This window comes from Schistocerca cancellata, chromosome 10 (assembly GCF_023864275.1).
Source record: "Schistocerca cancellata isolate TAMUIC-IGC-003103 chromosome 10, iqSchCanc2.1, whole genome shotgun sequence".
In the NCBI taxonomy this organism is placed as follows: domain Eukaryota; kingdom Metazoa; phylum Arthropoda; class Insecta; order Orthoptera; family Acrididae; genus Schistocerca; species Schistocerca cancellata.
Window position 1 is genome coordinate 70502607 of NC_064635.1, and position 16554 is coordinate 70519160.

At 44.9% G+C, this 16554-nt stretch overlaps 1 protein-coding gene across 1 annotated transcript in view; it reads right to left on the minus strand.

The window, feature by feature from the left end:
- The window catches only part of LOC126106122 (uncharacterized), a 246989-nt gene that overhangs the window by 175110 nt on the left and 55325 nt on the right, over positions 1-16554 (minus strand). Inside the window, exons 3-4 of the mRNA XM_049912367.1 lie at positions 13990-14220; positions 1857-2106 (exon numbers count right to left, since the gene is read on the minus strand). Of these exons, the coding sequence (XP_049768324.1) occupies positions 1857-2106; positions 13990-14220 (481 nt within the window). The remainder of the gene's footprint in view (positions 1-1856; positions 2107-13989; positions 14221-16554) is intronic.

Here is a 16554-nt window from a genome sequence, read left to right on the forward strand (position 1 = left end):
AACCTGCGACCGCAGCAATCGCGCGGTTCCGGACTGCGCGCCTAGAACCGCTAGACCACCGCGGCCGGCGAAACAATAGGAAATGACATCACAAAACTCGTAGAGCGCCACGCAATGTTAGCTAATTCGTGACCTATGCCTTCAACAAGGAATCATATGCGAATTTGCGGACACTGGAGCAGGTGGGGCGTGTTTCAAGAGCTAAATACCTTGTCTGTTCTCATTTACTCAGTGCCATTTACTCTGTACAACGATTGCACCCAGCAGATGGAGTAGTCTAGAATATCCAGGACACTATCCTCCAACTACAATGGCTGGGGAAGGACGTGTCTTTCTGCATATGAGTATTGTGGGGAATGAAAGGTCGGATGTATCAGCCAAGAAGGCGTGTCGTGATCCTTAGTGTTTTGAAGGTACCATCCCCCTGCATGCTATCACGTCGCTGTCGAGGTACACAGTTATGCATCGAGGACGAGTGGCTGGAAATGACAGACAATAAGCTCAGTTTAGTTAAGCCCTCTATACGACCTCAGTGTACCTCCTTTCAGCTACAAAGACAAATCAGTTCCTTCTCACTAGTCTTCGCATAAGTCACAATCCTTTAATGCATGGCTTCTTGCTCTGACGAGAGTATCCCCCAACATGTGGTGCTTGTGGCGTACCGATCATTGTGCGCCTCATTTTAATAGGTTATGTTTTATTTACGGGCCAGAGTGTGGCGGCAGATTTGCCAGCAGATCTGTCCTCTGTTTTAAATGAACACTCCGTCTACAAGCCACAAGTGGCCCATCGGGACCATCCGACCGCTGTGCCATCCGCAGTGGAGGATGCGGAAAGGAGGGGCGTGTGGTCAGCACACCACTCTCCCGGCCGTTATGATGGTGTTCTTGACCAAAGCCGCTACTACTCGGTCGAGTAGCTCCTCAGTTGCCATCAAGAGGCTGAGTGCACCCCGATAAATGGCAACGGCACATGGCGGCCTGGATGGTGACCCATCCAAGTGCCGGCCACGCCCGACAGCGCTTAACTGCGGTGATCTCACGGGAACCAGTGTATCCACTGCGGCAAGGGCATTGCCTGTTTTAAATGACACTGAAATGAATGTGATTAGAGTTTTAAGGTTTTGTTATGTTGTATCCATAAATTATAGAGAGATGTCCTCAATCTATTAATAGGATGACTGGCTCAAATGGTTCAAATGGCTCTGAGCACTATGGGACTCAACATCTTAGGTCATAAGTGCCCTAGAACTTAGAACTACTTAAACCTAACTAACCTAAGGACATCACACACACCCATGCCCGAGGCAGGATTCGAACCTGCGACCGTAGCAGTCCCGCGGTTCCGGACTGCAGCGCCAGAACCGCTAGACCACCGCGGCCGGCGATGACTGGCTCACTCATGTTTTTTGTAAGTGGGCAGCCAGCCCCATTCCCCAGTGTTGCTCCTTTAGTCTTCTGTGGTTTTCCTCTGTTTTACTCCCAGGTATAGCACCTTTGGCCCTTCTCTGTTGTCTTAAGGCCTGTGAGAGATAATCATAGTGTGGGTCAATGCGAGTGAGGTGCTAGTGAGCGCTTGAGTGTAACTTTATAAGCTTGCGTCTCACTGTGTGACAACAATTTTAGTCATTTTACGCCAGTGCTGCCATTAGACATGTCTGTGTGGATGCTTGTGGTGTGACTCGAGTAGTGGCTTTCCCATCCCCCCCCCCCCCCAAGTAATTGCCACACTGCATAAAAACAGCCCCCGTATACCCTTTAGAGAGTGCAAACTCGACAGCTTTCAGCTAATGAGGACAGCAGGGTAGGAGAGATTGGAATTTATTTGTGCAGACACAGGAGCAGCCCGACACTCACTAGCAGGGGACATGCTGCGGTGGCAGCTGCTGCAGCCCTTATCCCACCCTCGGTCCCGTGGATGATGGGGCGTCTGGTGGGCAGCGGCGTGGAGTCCGTGTCTGTTAGCGTGTTGTTATAGATGATGCGGTTGATCCAGCCCTTGTAGTAGCCCAGGTACATGAAGTAGTTACACAGCACCTTCTCGCCGCACTCGCGGATCAGCTTCGGCCCCTTCGGAATCTTGTCTGAGTTGATCCCGTACAGCTGCCTGCACACACAAAATGCGAGACACTCAGGATGCGATGCAATTTCCCTAACTGACTTACTAAACTTAGCTGTAGGAACACTTGGTCGCGAACATACCGTTTCTGTGCTAAAGCCATGTAAAAATATGTTTGGCAAGTGGTTCGCGATAGGGTAGTCATGGTGGTGGGTGCTTACGTCAGATGCAATGGCTTCAATAAAGGGACACCTTGACTGACAGCAGAAATTACTGTATTGCTCCAAAGCATCGCCACACCTCTGAATTTCAAGAGGCCATACTGCATCATTTTGAAGAGAAACCATCAACGAGTACACAGTCAATTGCCTGTGCATTGGATGTCACTCCCAGCACGTTCTGGTAGGGTCTGGATGACCAACAACTACACCCATACCACCTCCAACACGTCACACCACCTCTGCCACTCACAGACATGTGAATGAGGCTCTAACCAGGCGAGAGAGGTAGGATAGACGTCAGGTGACACCAGCGACTCCGACATAACCACCCCCCTCCATGACTATCCTGTTATGAACCTATCTAGCACACATATTTTCAAATGGCTGAAGCACAGAAACATACATTTCTGAACATGGGTTCCTATTCAAAATATCATGCACCCACTCCCCTCTACAAGTCCCAGAAATCTGTAATTGGTATTTCTGAACACCCTATATATCCATGCAGTAAAGACACATTTAAGAAAAAGAAAATCTGTAAGACTCATTTACAAATACACGGTAATTCAATAGTCATGTCCCTTAGGACGAAGTCTGCAGGGGTGATTAAGTAGCCATGGCCCATAGGACAAAGTCGTAATTAGTGGATCAACACTTGCTTCAGATGTCTTTCAATCTCACAAACAAAATGTTACACCGCCAGTCAGCGACGACCTGAAAAGTAACAGTATAATGAAAGCGCCATCCTAAGTCAGAAATTAGCATGCACCTCTACTGCACAAGGTTTTCGAACTGTCTGTCATCCTGCAGACGACACATCCAAACATTGCGACTTACACTACTCAACACCAACTGAAATGTCACTGTCGGTATTCTTGTGCGGGCTCTGGTGTATTCTCCCGCATATCAATTAACGTTCTTTCTGTGTTGGTGTACACTGTGGATCTGAGGTGCCCCAAAAGGCAAAAGTCCAATGGCGTTGGTCTGGCGACCTAAGAAGATCTCAATTCGTGAGTCGGCGGGCGTTTCGCCCAAAGTGTGCAGGTGCCCAGTCGTGCTGGAGGAAAAACTTTTAACCTCCGTTCCAGAGGCAGACCATCCAAATCGGGCACTGACGTTTCAAATGGTTCAAATGGCTCTAAGCACTATGGTACTTAATGTCTGAGCTCATCAGTCCCCTAGACTTAGAACTACGTAAGCCTAACTAACCTATGGACATCACATACTTCCATGCCTGAGGCAGGATTCGAACCTGCGACGGTAGCAGCCGCGTGGTTCCGGACTGAAGCGCCTAGAGCCGATCGGCCACAGCAGCCAGCTACTGACGTTCCCTTGAGCCGATGTCTACACTGTGCAGCATTGAGCATGCAGTTATAAAATATGGGACCAATGAGGACATTCCCATGTATGACACACCACACATTTAGGATTGGTGTGAGTGTATGCTTTGACAGTGAGATGTGGATTCTCAATTGCCCAAAAGACGGTGTTATGTCTATTAACTGTTCTGTTCAAATAGAAACAAGCTTCATCACTGAAGATAATGTCAGAGTGGACATTTCATTGGTGTGAGCATCTTTCTCGCAAGCGTTAACAGAACTGCACCTGCCTGGCAGTATCATTACTGTTGAGTTCATGCACAAAGTGGATTCGATAGGGATGGAAATGATTAGAGGACGGTATCCTGGATATGGAGGCATGGCTGATGCCGTGTTTCTGTGCCACCTTCCTTGTTCACCATGTTGGACTTACTCTCACCTTAGCTAGTACAGCTGCTGATTGAGTATGTCCTGTTGCTAAGTGTGATCATCCAGAATGAATTTTGTCATTAACATTGCCAATAGACAATGATGGTATGAGGTGCCATTGGTTACACGTCTCGGTCACATCTTGTTCGCATTGCGGCACTTTGAACAGTGGACGTTACATTCCAGATGTGTTACGACCCGTGGCTCCACCCTTCATTTGATCCCTGCAAAACCGTACATTTCAGCAGGATAATGCACGACTGCATATTGCAGGTCCTGTACGGGCCTAGCCAGCTGGAGTGGCCGAGCAGTTCTAGGCGCCACAGTCTGGAGCTGCGCGACCGCTACGGTCGCAGGTTCGAATCCTGCCTCGGGCATGGATGTGTGTGATGTCCTTAGGTTAGTTAGGTTTAAGTCGTTCTAAGTTCTGGGGGACTGATTACCTCAGAAGTTAAGTCCCATAGTGCTCAGGGCCATTTGAACTATTTTGTACGGCCTTTCTGGATACAGAAAATGTTCGACTGCTGCCCTGGCCAACACACTCTCCAGATCTCTCACCAATTGAAAACGTCTGGTGAATGGTGGCCGAGCAACTGGCTCGTCACAATACGCCAGTCACTACTCTTGATGAACTGTAGTATCATGTTGAAGCTGCATGGGGAGCTGTACCTGTACCCGCCATCCAAGCTCTGTTTGACTCAATGCCCAGGCGTATCAAGGTCGTTATTATGCCCAGAGGTGGTTGTTCTGGATACTGATTTCTCAGGATATATGCACCCAAATTGCGTGAAAATGTAATCACATGTCAGTTCTAGTATAATATGTTTGTCCAAAGAATACCCGTTTATCATCTGCATTTCTTATTGGTGTAGTATTTTAATGGCCAGAGTGTATACATATAAAACACAACACAGTGCAACCAGAAGAAGATGGGAATAACGCTGTCTACATTCATCATCCCCCCCATGAACCATGGACCTTGCCGTTGGTGGGGAGGCTTGCGTGCCTCAGCGATACAGATAGCCGTACCGTAGGTACAACCACAACGGAGGGGTATCTGCTGAGAGGCCAGACAAACGTGTGGTTCCTGAAGAGGGGCAGCAGCCTTTTCAGTAGTTGCAAGGGCAACAGTCTGGATGATTGACTCATCTGGCCTTGTAACAATAACCAAAACGGCTTTGCTGTGCTGGTACTGCGAACGGCTGAAAGCAAGGGGAAACTACGGCCGTAATTTTTCCCGAGGGCATGCAGCTTTACTGTATGATTAAATGATGATGGTATCCTCTTGGGTAAAATATTCCGGAGGTAAAATAGTCCCCCATTCGGATCTCCGGGCGGGGACTACTCAAGAGGATGTCATTATCAGGAGAAAGAAAACTGGCGTTCTACGGATCGGAGCGTGGAATGTCAGATCCCTTAATCGGGCAGGTAGGCTAGAAAATTTAAAAAGGGAAATGGATAGGTTAAAGTTAGATATAGTGGGAATTAGTGACGTTCGGTGGCAGGAGGAACAAGACTTTTGGTCAGGTGAATACAGGGTTATAAATACAAAATCAAATAGGGGTAATACAGGAGTAGGTTTAATAATGAATAGGAAAATAGGAATGCGGGTAGGCTACTACAAACAGCATAGTGAACGCATTATTGTGGCCAAGATAGATACGAAGCCCACACCTACTACAGTAGTACAAGTTTATATGCCACCTAGCTATGCAGATGACGAAGAAATTGAAGAAATGAAGAAATGTATGATGAAATAAAAGAAATTATTCAGATAGTGAAGGGAGACGAAAATTTAATAGTCATTGGTGACTGGAATTCGAGTGTAGGAAAAGGGAGAGAAGGAAACGTAGTAGGTGAATATGGATTGGGACTAAGAAATGAAAGAGGAAGCCGCCTGGTAGAATTTTGCACAGAGCACAACTTAATCGTAGCTAATACTTGGTTTAAGAATCATGATAGACGACTGTATAAATGGAAGAAGCCTGGAGATACTAAAAGGTATCAGATAGATTACATAATGGTAAGACAGAGATTTAGGAACCAGGTTTTAAATTGTAAGACATTTCCAGGGGCAGATGTGGACTCTGACCACAATCTATTGGTTATGACCTGTAGATTAAAACTGAAGAAAGGTGGGAATTTAAGGAGATGGGACCTGGATAAACTGGAAGAACCAGAGGTTGTACAGAGTTTCAGGGAGAGCATAAGGGAACAATTGACAGGAATGGGGGAAAGAAATACAGTAGAAGAAGAATGGGTAGCTTTGAGGGATGAAGTAGTGAGGGCAGCAGAGGATCAAGTAGGTAAAAAGACGAGGGCTAATAGAAATCCTTGGGTAACAGAAGAAATATTGAATTTAATTGATGAAAGGAGAAAATATAAAAATGCAGTAAATGAAGCAGGCAAAAAGGAATACAAACGTCTCAAAAATTAGATCGACAGGAAGTGCAAAATGGCTAAGCAGCGATGGCTAGAGGACAAATCTAAGGATGTAGAGGCTTATCTCACTAGGGGTAAGATAGATACTGCCTACAGGAAAATTAAAGAGACCTTTGGAGATAAGAGAACCACTTGTATGAACATCAAGAGCTCAGATGGAAACCCAGTTCTAAGCAAAGAGGGGAAAGCAGAAAGGTGGAAGGAGTATATAGAGCGTCTATACAAGGGCGATGTACTTGAGGACAATATTATGGAAGTGGAAGAGGATGTAGATGAAGATGAAATGGGAGATACGATACTGCGTGAAGAGTTTGACAGAGCACTGAAAGACCTGAGTCGAAACAAGGCCCCCGGAGTAGACAACATTCCATTGGAACTACCGACGGCCTTGGGAGAGCCAGTCCTGACAAAACTCTACCATCTGGTGAGCAAGATGTATGAAACAGGCGAAATACCCTCAGACTTCAAGAAGAATATAATAATTCCAATCCCAAAGAAAGCACGTGCTGACAGATGTGAAAATTACCGAACAATCAGTTTAATAAGCCACAGCTGCAAAATACTAACACGAATTCTTTACAGACGAATGGAAAAACTAGTAGAAGCCGACCTCGGGGAAGATCAGTTTGGATTCCGTAGAAATACTGGAACACGTGAGGCAATACTGACCTTACGACTTATCTTAGAAGAAAGATTAAGGAAAAGCAAACCTACGTTTCTAGCATTTGTAGACTTAGAGAAAGCTTTTGACAATGTTGACTGGAATACTCTCTTTACAATTCTAAAGGTGGCAGGGGTAAAATACAGGGAGCGAAAGGGAATTTACAATTTGTACAGAAACCAGATGGCAGTTATAAGAGTCGAGGGAGATGAAAGGGAAGCAGTGGTTGGGAAGGGAGTAAGACAAGGTTGTAGCCTCTCCCCGATGTTATTCAATCTGTATATTGAGCAAGCAGTAAAGGAAACAAAAGAAAAATTCGGTGTAGGTATTAAAATCCATGGAAAAGAAATGAAAACTTTGAGGTTCGCCGATGACATTGTAATTCTGTCAGAGACACCAAAGGACTTGTAAGAGCAGTTGAATGGAATGGATGGTGTCTTGAAGGGAGGATATAAGATGAACATCAACAAAAGCAAAACGAGGACAATAGAATGTAGTCGAATTAAGTTGGGTGATGCTGAGGGAATTAGATTAGGAAATGAGACACTTAAAGTAGTAAAGGAGTTTTGCTATTTGGGGAGAAAAATAACTGATGATGGTCGAAGTAGAGAGGATATAAAATGTAGACTGGCAATGGCTAGGAAAGCGTTTCTGAAGAAGAGAAATTTGTTAACATCGAGTATAGATTTAAGTGTCAGGAAGTCATGTCTGAAAGTATTTGTAAGGAGTGTAGCCTTGTATGGAAGTGAAACATGGACGGTAAATAGTTTGGACAAGAAGAGAATAGAAGCTTTCGAAATGTGGTGCTACAGAAGAATGCTGAAGATTAGATGGGTAGATCACATAACTAATGAGGAAGTATTGAATAGAATTGGGGAGAAGAGAAGTTTGTGGCACAACTTGACCAGAAGAAGGTATCGGTTGGTAGGACATGTGCTGAGGCATCAAGGGATCACCAATTTAGTATTGGAGGACAGCGTGGAGGGTAAAAATCGTAGAGGGAGACCAAGGGATGAATACACTAAGCAGATTCAGAAGGATGTAGGTTGCAGTAGGTACGGGGAGATGAAGACGCTTGCGCAGGATAGAGTAGCATGGAGAGTTGCATCAAACCAGTCTCAGGACTGAAGACCACAACAACAACATTCATCATATATCAGGAAAGATTGCATAGAGCGTTTCTCATAGACAAACTGCATTAAATCTCGGTCATTTATGAGAATGGTGCATCACGCCTCAAGAAAAAGGTTCTATAGGAAGTAACGTGGACAGATGAGATGAACACCTGGTGGAGTAACTCTGAAATGCTCCATCAGATTGGCTACAAAACAGATGCTAGTATCGCTTCTTTGTGTAAACTATTTTTGAATATAGTATCAACGCATGGTATCCTGCCATTACTGACTAATCAATGACAACTTCACTCTTCCGCAACATGTACACATTCAGCTAAAGAACAGCACTTATGTGTTCCAACTTTAGGAGTCGTAACAAGAAAAAGACGTCATGATCAACAATATCTAATGTAGTATTACTTCCCCAGAAGAGAGGTTGCAGAATGAGTTTAGTGTTAAACTTTAACAGGTAGTGGTACAAGTCTGCTCGCTAAACAGGTCCTCCTTTACATATGAGGAAGGTATAATTTGTTCTATATCGTTACCAGCAAGACAATCAGGACGTACCTTTGCATTAACTTAATTGCTGTCACTAGATCTTTTAAATATACTTAACCTTCTCACACCACTCAATTGGCTGACAAAGTGATTGACGAAAGCAGACACATACTTCTGCCATTATAGGTCATGATTGTCTTTTTGTTCGAGTGTCCAGATATTACATCCTGCCATTACCGAATAATCCATAAAACTACACTCTTCTACAACAAGTACCCATCCAGCTAAGAAAATAACACTTATATATTCCAATTTTAGGAGCCGTAAGCAGAAAAGAGGCCATGGTCAACACATTTGAGCTAGTATTACTTCCCCAGTAGAGAAATTGCAGAACGGTCTGAGAGTTACATATACGATAATTTTAATACCTTTAAGTTTGCCCAACACACATTGATTACTTTATGTGTCAGGAAATTGTAATTTATTCTATATCTCTGCCAGCAAGACAGTCAGATCCTCTAGAGATGTATAATTCTTCTGTGTTTTTTCGTATTTATATTCACTAGAATTTTTCATATTCTTAACGCTATTAAAATGGTTCAAATGGCTCTAAGCACTATGGAACTTAACATCTGAGGTCATCAGACCCCTAGACTTGGAACTACTTAAACCTAACTAACCTAAGGACAGCACACACATCACGTTTTTCACAAATATGTCGTAAGATTCCGGATCTTCTTGCAGACTGGGAAATTCAGCTTGGGTGATCCGTGGAATGAAGTCTGTCGTGTAACCATATGCGATTGTGTGCGTGTGGCAGTCCTCGTTTTTGTCATTCGATTGTTTACATCCAGCAGCTAACGGTTCCAAAGATGTATTTTGTGGCGACTTGAATAAATCTGATTTATTTTTGTCGGGAAACTCTGGCTGTTATGTCGTGTCGAGGCAGGGGGAATGTCCGTATTGAAGTTGTTCTTTGATTTCTGGCCACGACGAGTCGCATGTAAATGTTATGAAGAGGCCAGGACATCCACGTTTTCTTCTGTAGGTCATGGCACCTTGAGTGTATTCGTGCATTTGTCTCGGACTTCTACGTATGATGAGGCTAAGATTACCATTGTACCAATGTCGTCAATGTTTCCGTCGTTTATGATTGCGTCTCGAAGATGGATGTAATCTTCCGTGCGTAGTTTCTTGTGATTCACTCATAGGTAAAGGATCCGTTCCGCTTCTGTTTTCGCATGCAAATCTACCAGGAATTGTTGGAATAAACGGCGAGTGTTGAGAATCTGATTATGTGTTTCATCGTCTCTGATCATTAAGTGATAAACATAGAACTCCTTGAAAATGAGTTATTTGTTTGTTTCTACTCCTGTTTGAGGTTGGATATTTGTTTCACATTAAAATGATATCCGTCCTCTCCGTGCAGAAATATGAAAGGATACTGGGCATCATATGAACGATGTGTGTCTGCAATGCACTGTAGGCCTTCTCATCTTCGTTGTACAGTTATGTCATGGTTTGTGTTTTTGTTATCCATAATGGCCACTTCGTCTATCCGAGGCGCATTAAATCGAAGTTCGTTTTGTCCATGTGATCTTTTATCGGATCGAATTATAACTTTATAGTCATCAGAAATCATTCAGTCTAGTGCTGTTCTGAATATTTGAATCAATTGATTGTATTTGTGAAAGATCCTCTGTAGATCTCGGACTACTTTTCGTCTCAGTCCACTGTTATTTGTACATCGTTGATCAATTTCTTCTGTTTCTTCACTTCCGATGAAATTTATGGTCTTCGTTCGGTAGTTGTAGTAATGATACCACGTTGTGATACATTTCCCCTTCCATGGAAAAACCATAATCTATATCACCTCTGTAAACTGTCCTGCCGAAGGTGCTTCTAGTGGTGGTAATCGAATTTTCCATTTCATGTAAGAGACTCCTGGTGTTTCTTTACTGAATTTTTTCGCATTGCAAAACTGGCAGAGGTTATCCATTTTTCCGATAACGAAATTTTTGTATTTGTTATATTATTTCGTCGGGTCGCAGTGGAATGCGTCATTTGTTAGGTTGTACCGTTTACTTCTCCGCGCTTCTCACCGGATGATATATTCGTGGCTGGCTTGAGTTCGCAATTTGTATTATAAGACTGAGTCCCAAACGTATATTCTTCAGTCCGTCGATTTCGTTGTTCCTCGATTTCTCTGCTCACTTTTGTTCGTTCGGAACTTCGCGCTCTTAGTCTGTTTCATTTTTTCGCTGTCCTTTTTGTTTTCGCCGTTTTGCTTCAGAACTGGGGAGACCTGCTCCTCTTTTACGTTTGGGTATTGTAATCAACTTTTTATTAACAAATACATTAAGAACACTTTGCACACTTTTCATAGTTTATTTTTGGGTTATTTCCAGTCACTGTATCACTTTGACCACTCACAGTGCACTGTTTGTTTTCATTCACTCACTTAACTACTTTTTCGGTTCCTCCCTTTGAACCCACGACGGGTATTGCATTATATACTCCGACTAATGGGTAGCCTAACCATTGACGAATTCCAGAACATACCAAAAAGTTTTCGAATGGTCCACAATACTCCAGAACATTCCACAACATTCTAGAGTGTTCTGAAATGTTCCACAATGATCTGCAACGTTCCAGAATGTTCCCGAACATTCTGGAATCTTCCCGACGGTTTAAGACTATTCCGGAACACTCTAGAATATCCAGGATATTTGTGGAACATTCTGGAATGTTGTGGAATGCTCTCGAATGTTCTGGAACGTTCTCGAATACTCTCAAATGTTCTGAACGTTGTAGAAACTTCTGGAGGACGAAACTTGCCATCCCTTGTTTCTCTAAAAGCACGCCCTTCAAGTGAAAACAGGAACCTTCTTCATTGGTGGGGGATAGAGGGCTACCACACCATACAACTCCCTTGAGCGTATCGGGAATCGTTCAAGAGTTTTAGCAGCACGCACATTGTACGCTTTCTTTTATAATATGTATTGAGTGTCAGCCCAGCAAGTCAAAAAGATATAGGCCACCACATTGTAGCATATTGGTAAAATATTCCACGAGCCACCCCTGCTTCAGACACTGAAGCAGCACTAGCAGATAGGCATCATACCCCTATTATTATCTTCCCCGTTCCACCGCGAATACACCAACATTTTTTACACCTGTCAGTTTGCAAATTCCAATTCTTTGACTTTTTTCTGTTTTGTATTGTATTGTATGTTATACGGGGGCCTAGAAACGACGGAGAGGCTCCGTCCCTTCTGGAGCCGCAGTGGTCCACAACCCCACAACAACTACCGCGGTCCACTTCACCCCCTCCAGCGCCCCACACCGAACCACTCTTTCAGGGTTGTTGTGTGGTTCGGCCCCCGGTGGATTCCCCCCCCCCCCCCCCCCCCCCCAGGGTACGTCTCACACCCGACGAGTGTAGCCCCTATGTTTGTGTGGTAGAGTAAATGGTGGTGTACACGTACGTGGAGAACTTGTTCGTGCAGCAATCACTGACATAGTGTAGCTGAGGTGGAATAAGGGGAACCAGCCCCCATTCGTCAAGGCAGATGGAAAACCGCCTAAAAACCATCCAGAGGCTCACTGGACCTCGACACAAGTCCGCCGGGCGGATTCATGCCGGGGACCAGGCACTCTTTCCCAATCCAGAATGCCGTGCGTTACACTGCCCAGCTTACCAGGCGGGCTTTGTTTCTATTCACTCAACATCAGTTACTTCGCCTCCTACATTGTTGGCCATTAAAATTGCTACACCAAGAAGAAATTGGACAAAAAAAAATACTAGAACTGACATGTGATTACATTTTCACGCAAATAGGGTGCATAGATCCTGAGAAATCACTACCCAGAAAAACCACCTCTGGCCGTAATAACAGCCTTGATACGCCTGGGCATTGAGTCAAACAGAGCTTGGATGGCTTGTATAGGTACAGCTGCCCATGCAGCTTCAACACGATACCGAGTAGTCACTGGCGTATTGTTAAGAGGCAGCTGCTTGGCCACCATTGACCAGACGTTGTCAATTGGTGAGACATCTGGAGAATGTGCTGGGCAAGGCAGCAGTCGAACATTCTCTGTATCCAGAAAGGCCCGTACAGGACCTGCAACATGCGGTCATGCATTATCCTGCTGAAATGTACGGTTTTGCAGGGATCGAATGAAGGGTACAGCCACGGGTTGTAACATATCTGAAATGTAACGTCCACTGTTCAAAGTGCCGTCAATGCGAACAAGAGGAGACCGAGACGTGTAACCAATGGCACCCCATACCATCAAGCCGGGTGATATGCCAGTATGGTGATGACGGATACACGCTTCCAATGTGTGTTTACCGCGATGTCGCCAGACATGGATGCGAACGTCATGACGCTGTAAACAGAACCTGGATTCATCCGAAAAATTACGTTTTGCCATTCGTGCACCCAGGTTCGTCGCCGAGTACACCATCACAGGCGCTCCTGTCTGTCATGCAGCGTCAAGGGTAAGCGCAGCCACGGTCTCCGAGCTGATAGTCCGTGCTGCTGCAGACGTCGTCGAACAGTTCGTGTAGATGGTTGTTGTCTTGCAAACGTCCCCAGCTGTAGACTCAGAGATCGAGACGTGGTTGCACGATCCGTTATAGCCATGTGCATAAGATGCCTGTCATGTCGACTGCTAGTGATACGAGGACGTTGGGATCCAGCACGGCGTTCCGTATTACCCTCCTGAAGCCACCGATTCCATATTCTGCTAACAGTCATTGGATCTCGACCAACGCGACCACAATGTCACGATACGATAAACCGCAATCGCGATAGGCTACAATCCGACCTTTATCAAAGTCGGAAACGTGATGGTACGCATTTCTCCTCCTTGCACGAGGCACCACAACAACGTTTCACCAGGCAACGCCAGTGACTGCTGTTTGCGTATGATAAATCGGTTGGAAACTTTCCTCATGTCAGCACTTTGTAGGTGTCGCCACCGGCGCCAACCTTGTGTGAATACTCTGAAAAGTTAATCATTTGCATATCACAGCATCTTCTTCCTGTCGGTTAAATTTCGCGTCTGTAGCATTTCATCTTCGTGGTGTAGCAGTTTTAATGGCCAGTAGTGTATTAAAATAGTGAATACCAAAAAGGAATGTGGAAAGACGAAAATTGACAAATAGTCACCTCTAGACGAGCAGAAACCCAAAAGTGGCCGTGTCCCGTAATAAATCGCCATCAGTCGTGACTACTGACCCTCGGCACGTGACCGGCCCGCCGGAGTCCCCCTCGCACATGGACGCCTTCTTGGTCTTGGTGGTGCAGAAGGAGTTGTCGCCGATGGGGATGCCGATGGCCGAGGCGAGCTCCTGGCACGGCCCGTAGTCGCGCATCTCCAGCGCCACATAGTGCAGCAGGTGCTGGCGGTCGCCCACCACCGCCTCGCCGAAGCCCATCATGGTGCACGTCTGCTTGCCGCTGCCCCACCTGCGGCCCGCAAGGCAACGCCTCTACAAGCCGTCTTTCACGCCGCCCCCTGCCGTCGCAGTTTTACAAGCAATGTGGCACACGTATAAGAACACAAAAATTGCACCGAGCGAGGTGGCGCAGTGGTTAGACACTGGACTCGCGTTCGGGAGGCCGACGGTTCAATCCCGCGTCCGGCTATCCTGATTTAGGTTTTCCATGATTTCCCTAAATCGCTCTAGGCAAATGCCGGGATGGTTCCTTTCAAAGGGCACGGCCAACTTCCTTCACCGTCCTTCCCTAACCCAATGAGACCGATGACCTCGCTGTCTGGTCTCCTTCCCCAAAAACAACCAACCAACCCAAAAATTGCACAGCAAATACTGCGGAAATGAAACTGCTGTTGATGTGCAGTTTACACAGGGTTTGGTAGTCATGGAATTGTATTGTGAGTCATTAATCACATTATGATAACACTTAGAAACTGTCGTGATGTCTGGGTGTTGTGTGATGTCCTTAGTTAGGTTTAAGTAGTTCTAAGTTCTAGGGGACTGATGACCATAGCTGTTAAGTCCGATAGTGCTCAGAGCCATTTGAACCATTTGAACTTAGAAACTGTATTTTTTGTGGAAAGATACACTGTTTTTAAGGGGGGTAGGACGTCAAACGGGCCGACTTGGAGCAGGAGAGGCACCACAGGACATTTTAATTTACACTGTCTATACTTTTACAAATAAATTCATAAAACATTGTTTGCATGACCAGGAAGGATTCACAATTCACACTCCTAGCAGAGGAAGTTCAAAAACATAACAAAACAAAAATTTTTTTACATGTGAAATTTCATCATGTTTTCACTTGGTATTGGCTGCATTTGTTGCTATAGGTACACTTTTCTTCATAAGTAAGAGAGATTCTTAGACGAATTTTGCACAGCATACAAACCATGGGTAGATCATATAACTAATGAGGAGGTATTGAATAGGATTGGGGGGAAGAGGAGTTTGTGGCACAACTTGACTAGAAGAAGGGATCGGTTGGTAGGACATGTTCTGAGGCATCAAGGGATCACCAATTTAGTATTGGAGGGCAGCGTGGAGGGTAAAAATCGTAGATGGAGACGAAGAGATGAATACACTGAGCAGATTCAGAAGGATGTAGGTTGCAGTAGGTACGAGGAGATGAAGACGCTTGCACAGGATAGAGTAGCATGGAGAACTGCATCAAACCAATCTCAGGACTGAAGACCACAACAACAACACAAACAATACTTACAGGTGTATGAAACTCTAGAATTTCCCAATTATGTTAAAAACTGTGGTAAAAATTGAGATAATTAACTATAAAATTCGAGTTTTCTCTAAACACGAAGTTTAAAACATAACAGCCCATCCATTTTTCCACAGATTAAATAAATTCCAGAGTTTCATACACCTGTAAGTATGGTTCGTAAGCTGTGCAAAATTCATCGAAGAATCTCTCTTGCTTATGAAGAAAAATGTGCCTATAGCAACAAATGCAGCCAACAGTAAATGAAAAAAATCATGAAATTTCACATTTAAAAATATTATTTTTTCGTGTTTTTGAACTTCCACTGCTATGAGTGTGAATCCTGAATCCTTCCTGGTCATGCTGACACAGTTTTATGAATTTATTTGTAAAAGTATAGACAGTGCAAATTAAAATGTCCTGTGGTGCCTCTCCTTCTCGAAGTCGGCCCGTTTGACGTCCTACCCCCCTTAAATGGAACAGCGCCTATTGACACTGATGATGATGATGATGAAGTCCCATACTCCTTGACAGAGCATAGGGGACGATGCGGGAGACCCGCACTGCTGTACTAGCGGAGGTGGTTTGTTATTGCCTTCCTCCGACCGTAATGGGGATGAATGATGACGATGAAGACGACGCAACAACACCCAGTCATCTCGAGGCAGGTGAAAAATCCCTGACCCCGCCCGAAATCGAACCCAGGCCCCCTTGCTCGGGAAGCGAGGATGCTACCGCAAGACCACGAGCTGCGGACCTATTGACATTAAAAAGCTAAAAGTAAGGTAGGTTAGAATGTCAGTCAGTTTGTAACAGCAGTCCAGTGCGAGTCGTTTACAAGATGTGTTTTGAAAACCTACCACTGCGACACTTGTTTGTGCTATTCAACCAGCGTAGTTGCTTGGTACGATGTTGTTGCAGTGTGCTTCTGTGTTCGTTGAGAGCGCTGCGACTTGCTGGTCGTTAGTGTGTGACAGTCCAAGCAGTAGGTCGTGAGTGGACGATGGGATTCACCGATGCAAAAAAAAAAAAAAAAAAAAAAAAAAAAAGCCGACATGCTCATGGTGTACGGAAAGTCTAGAAAGA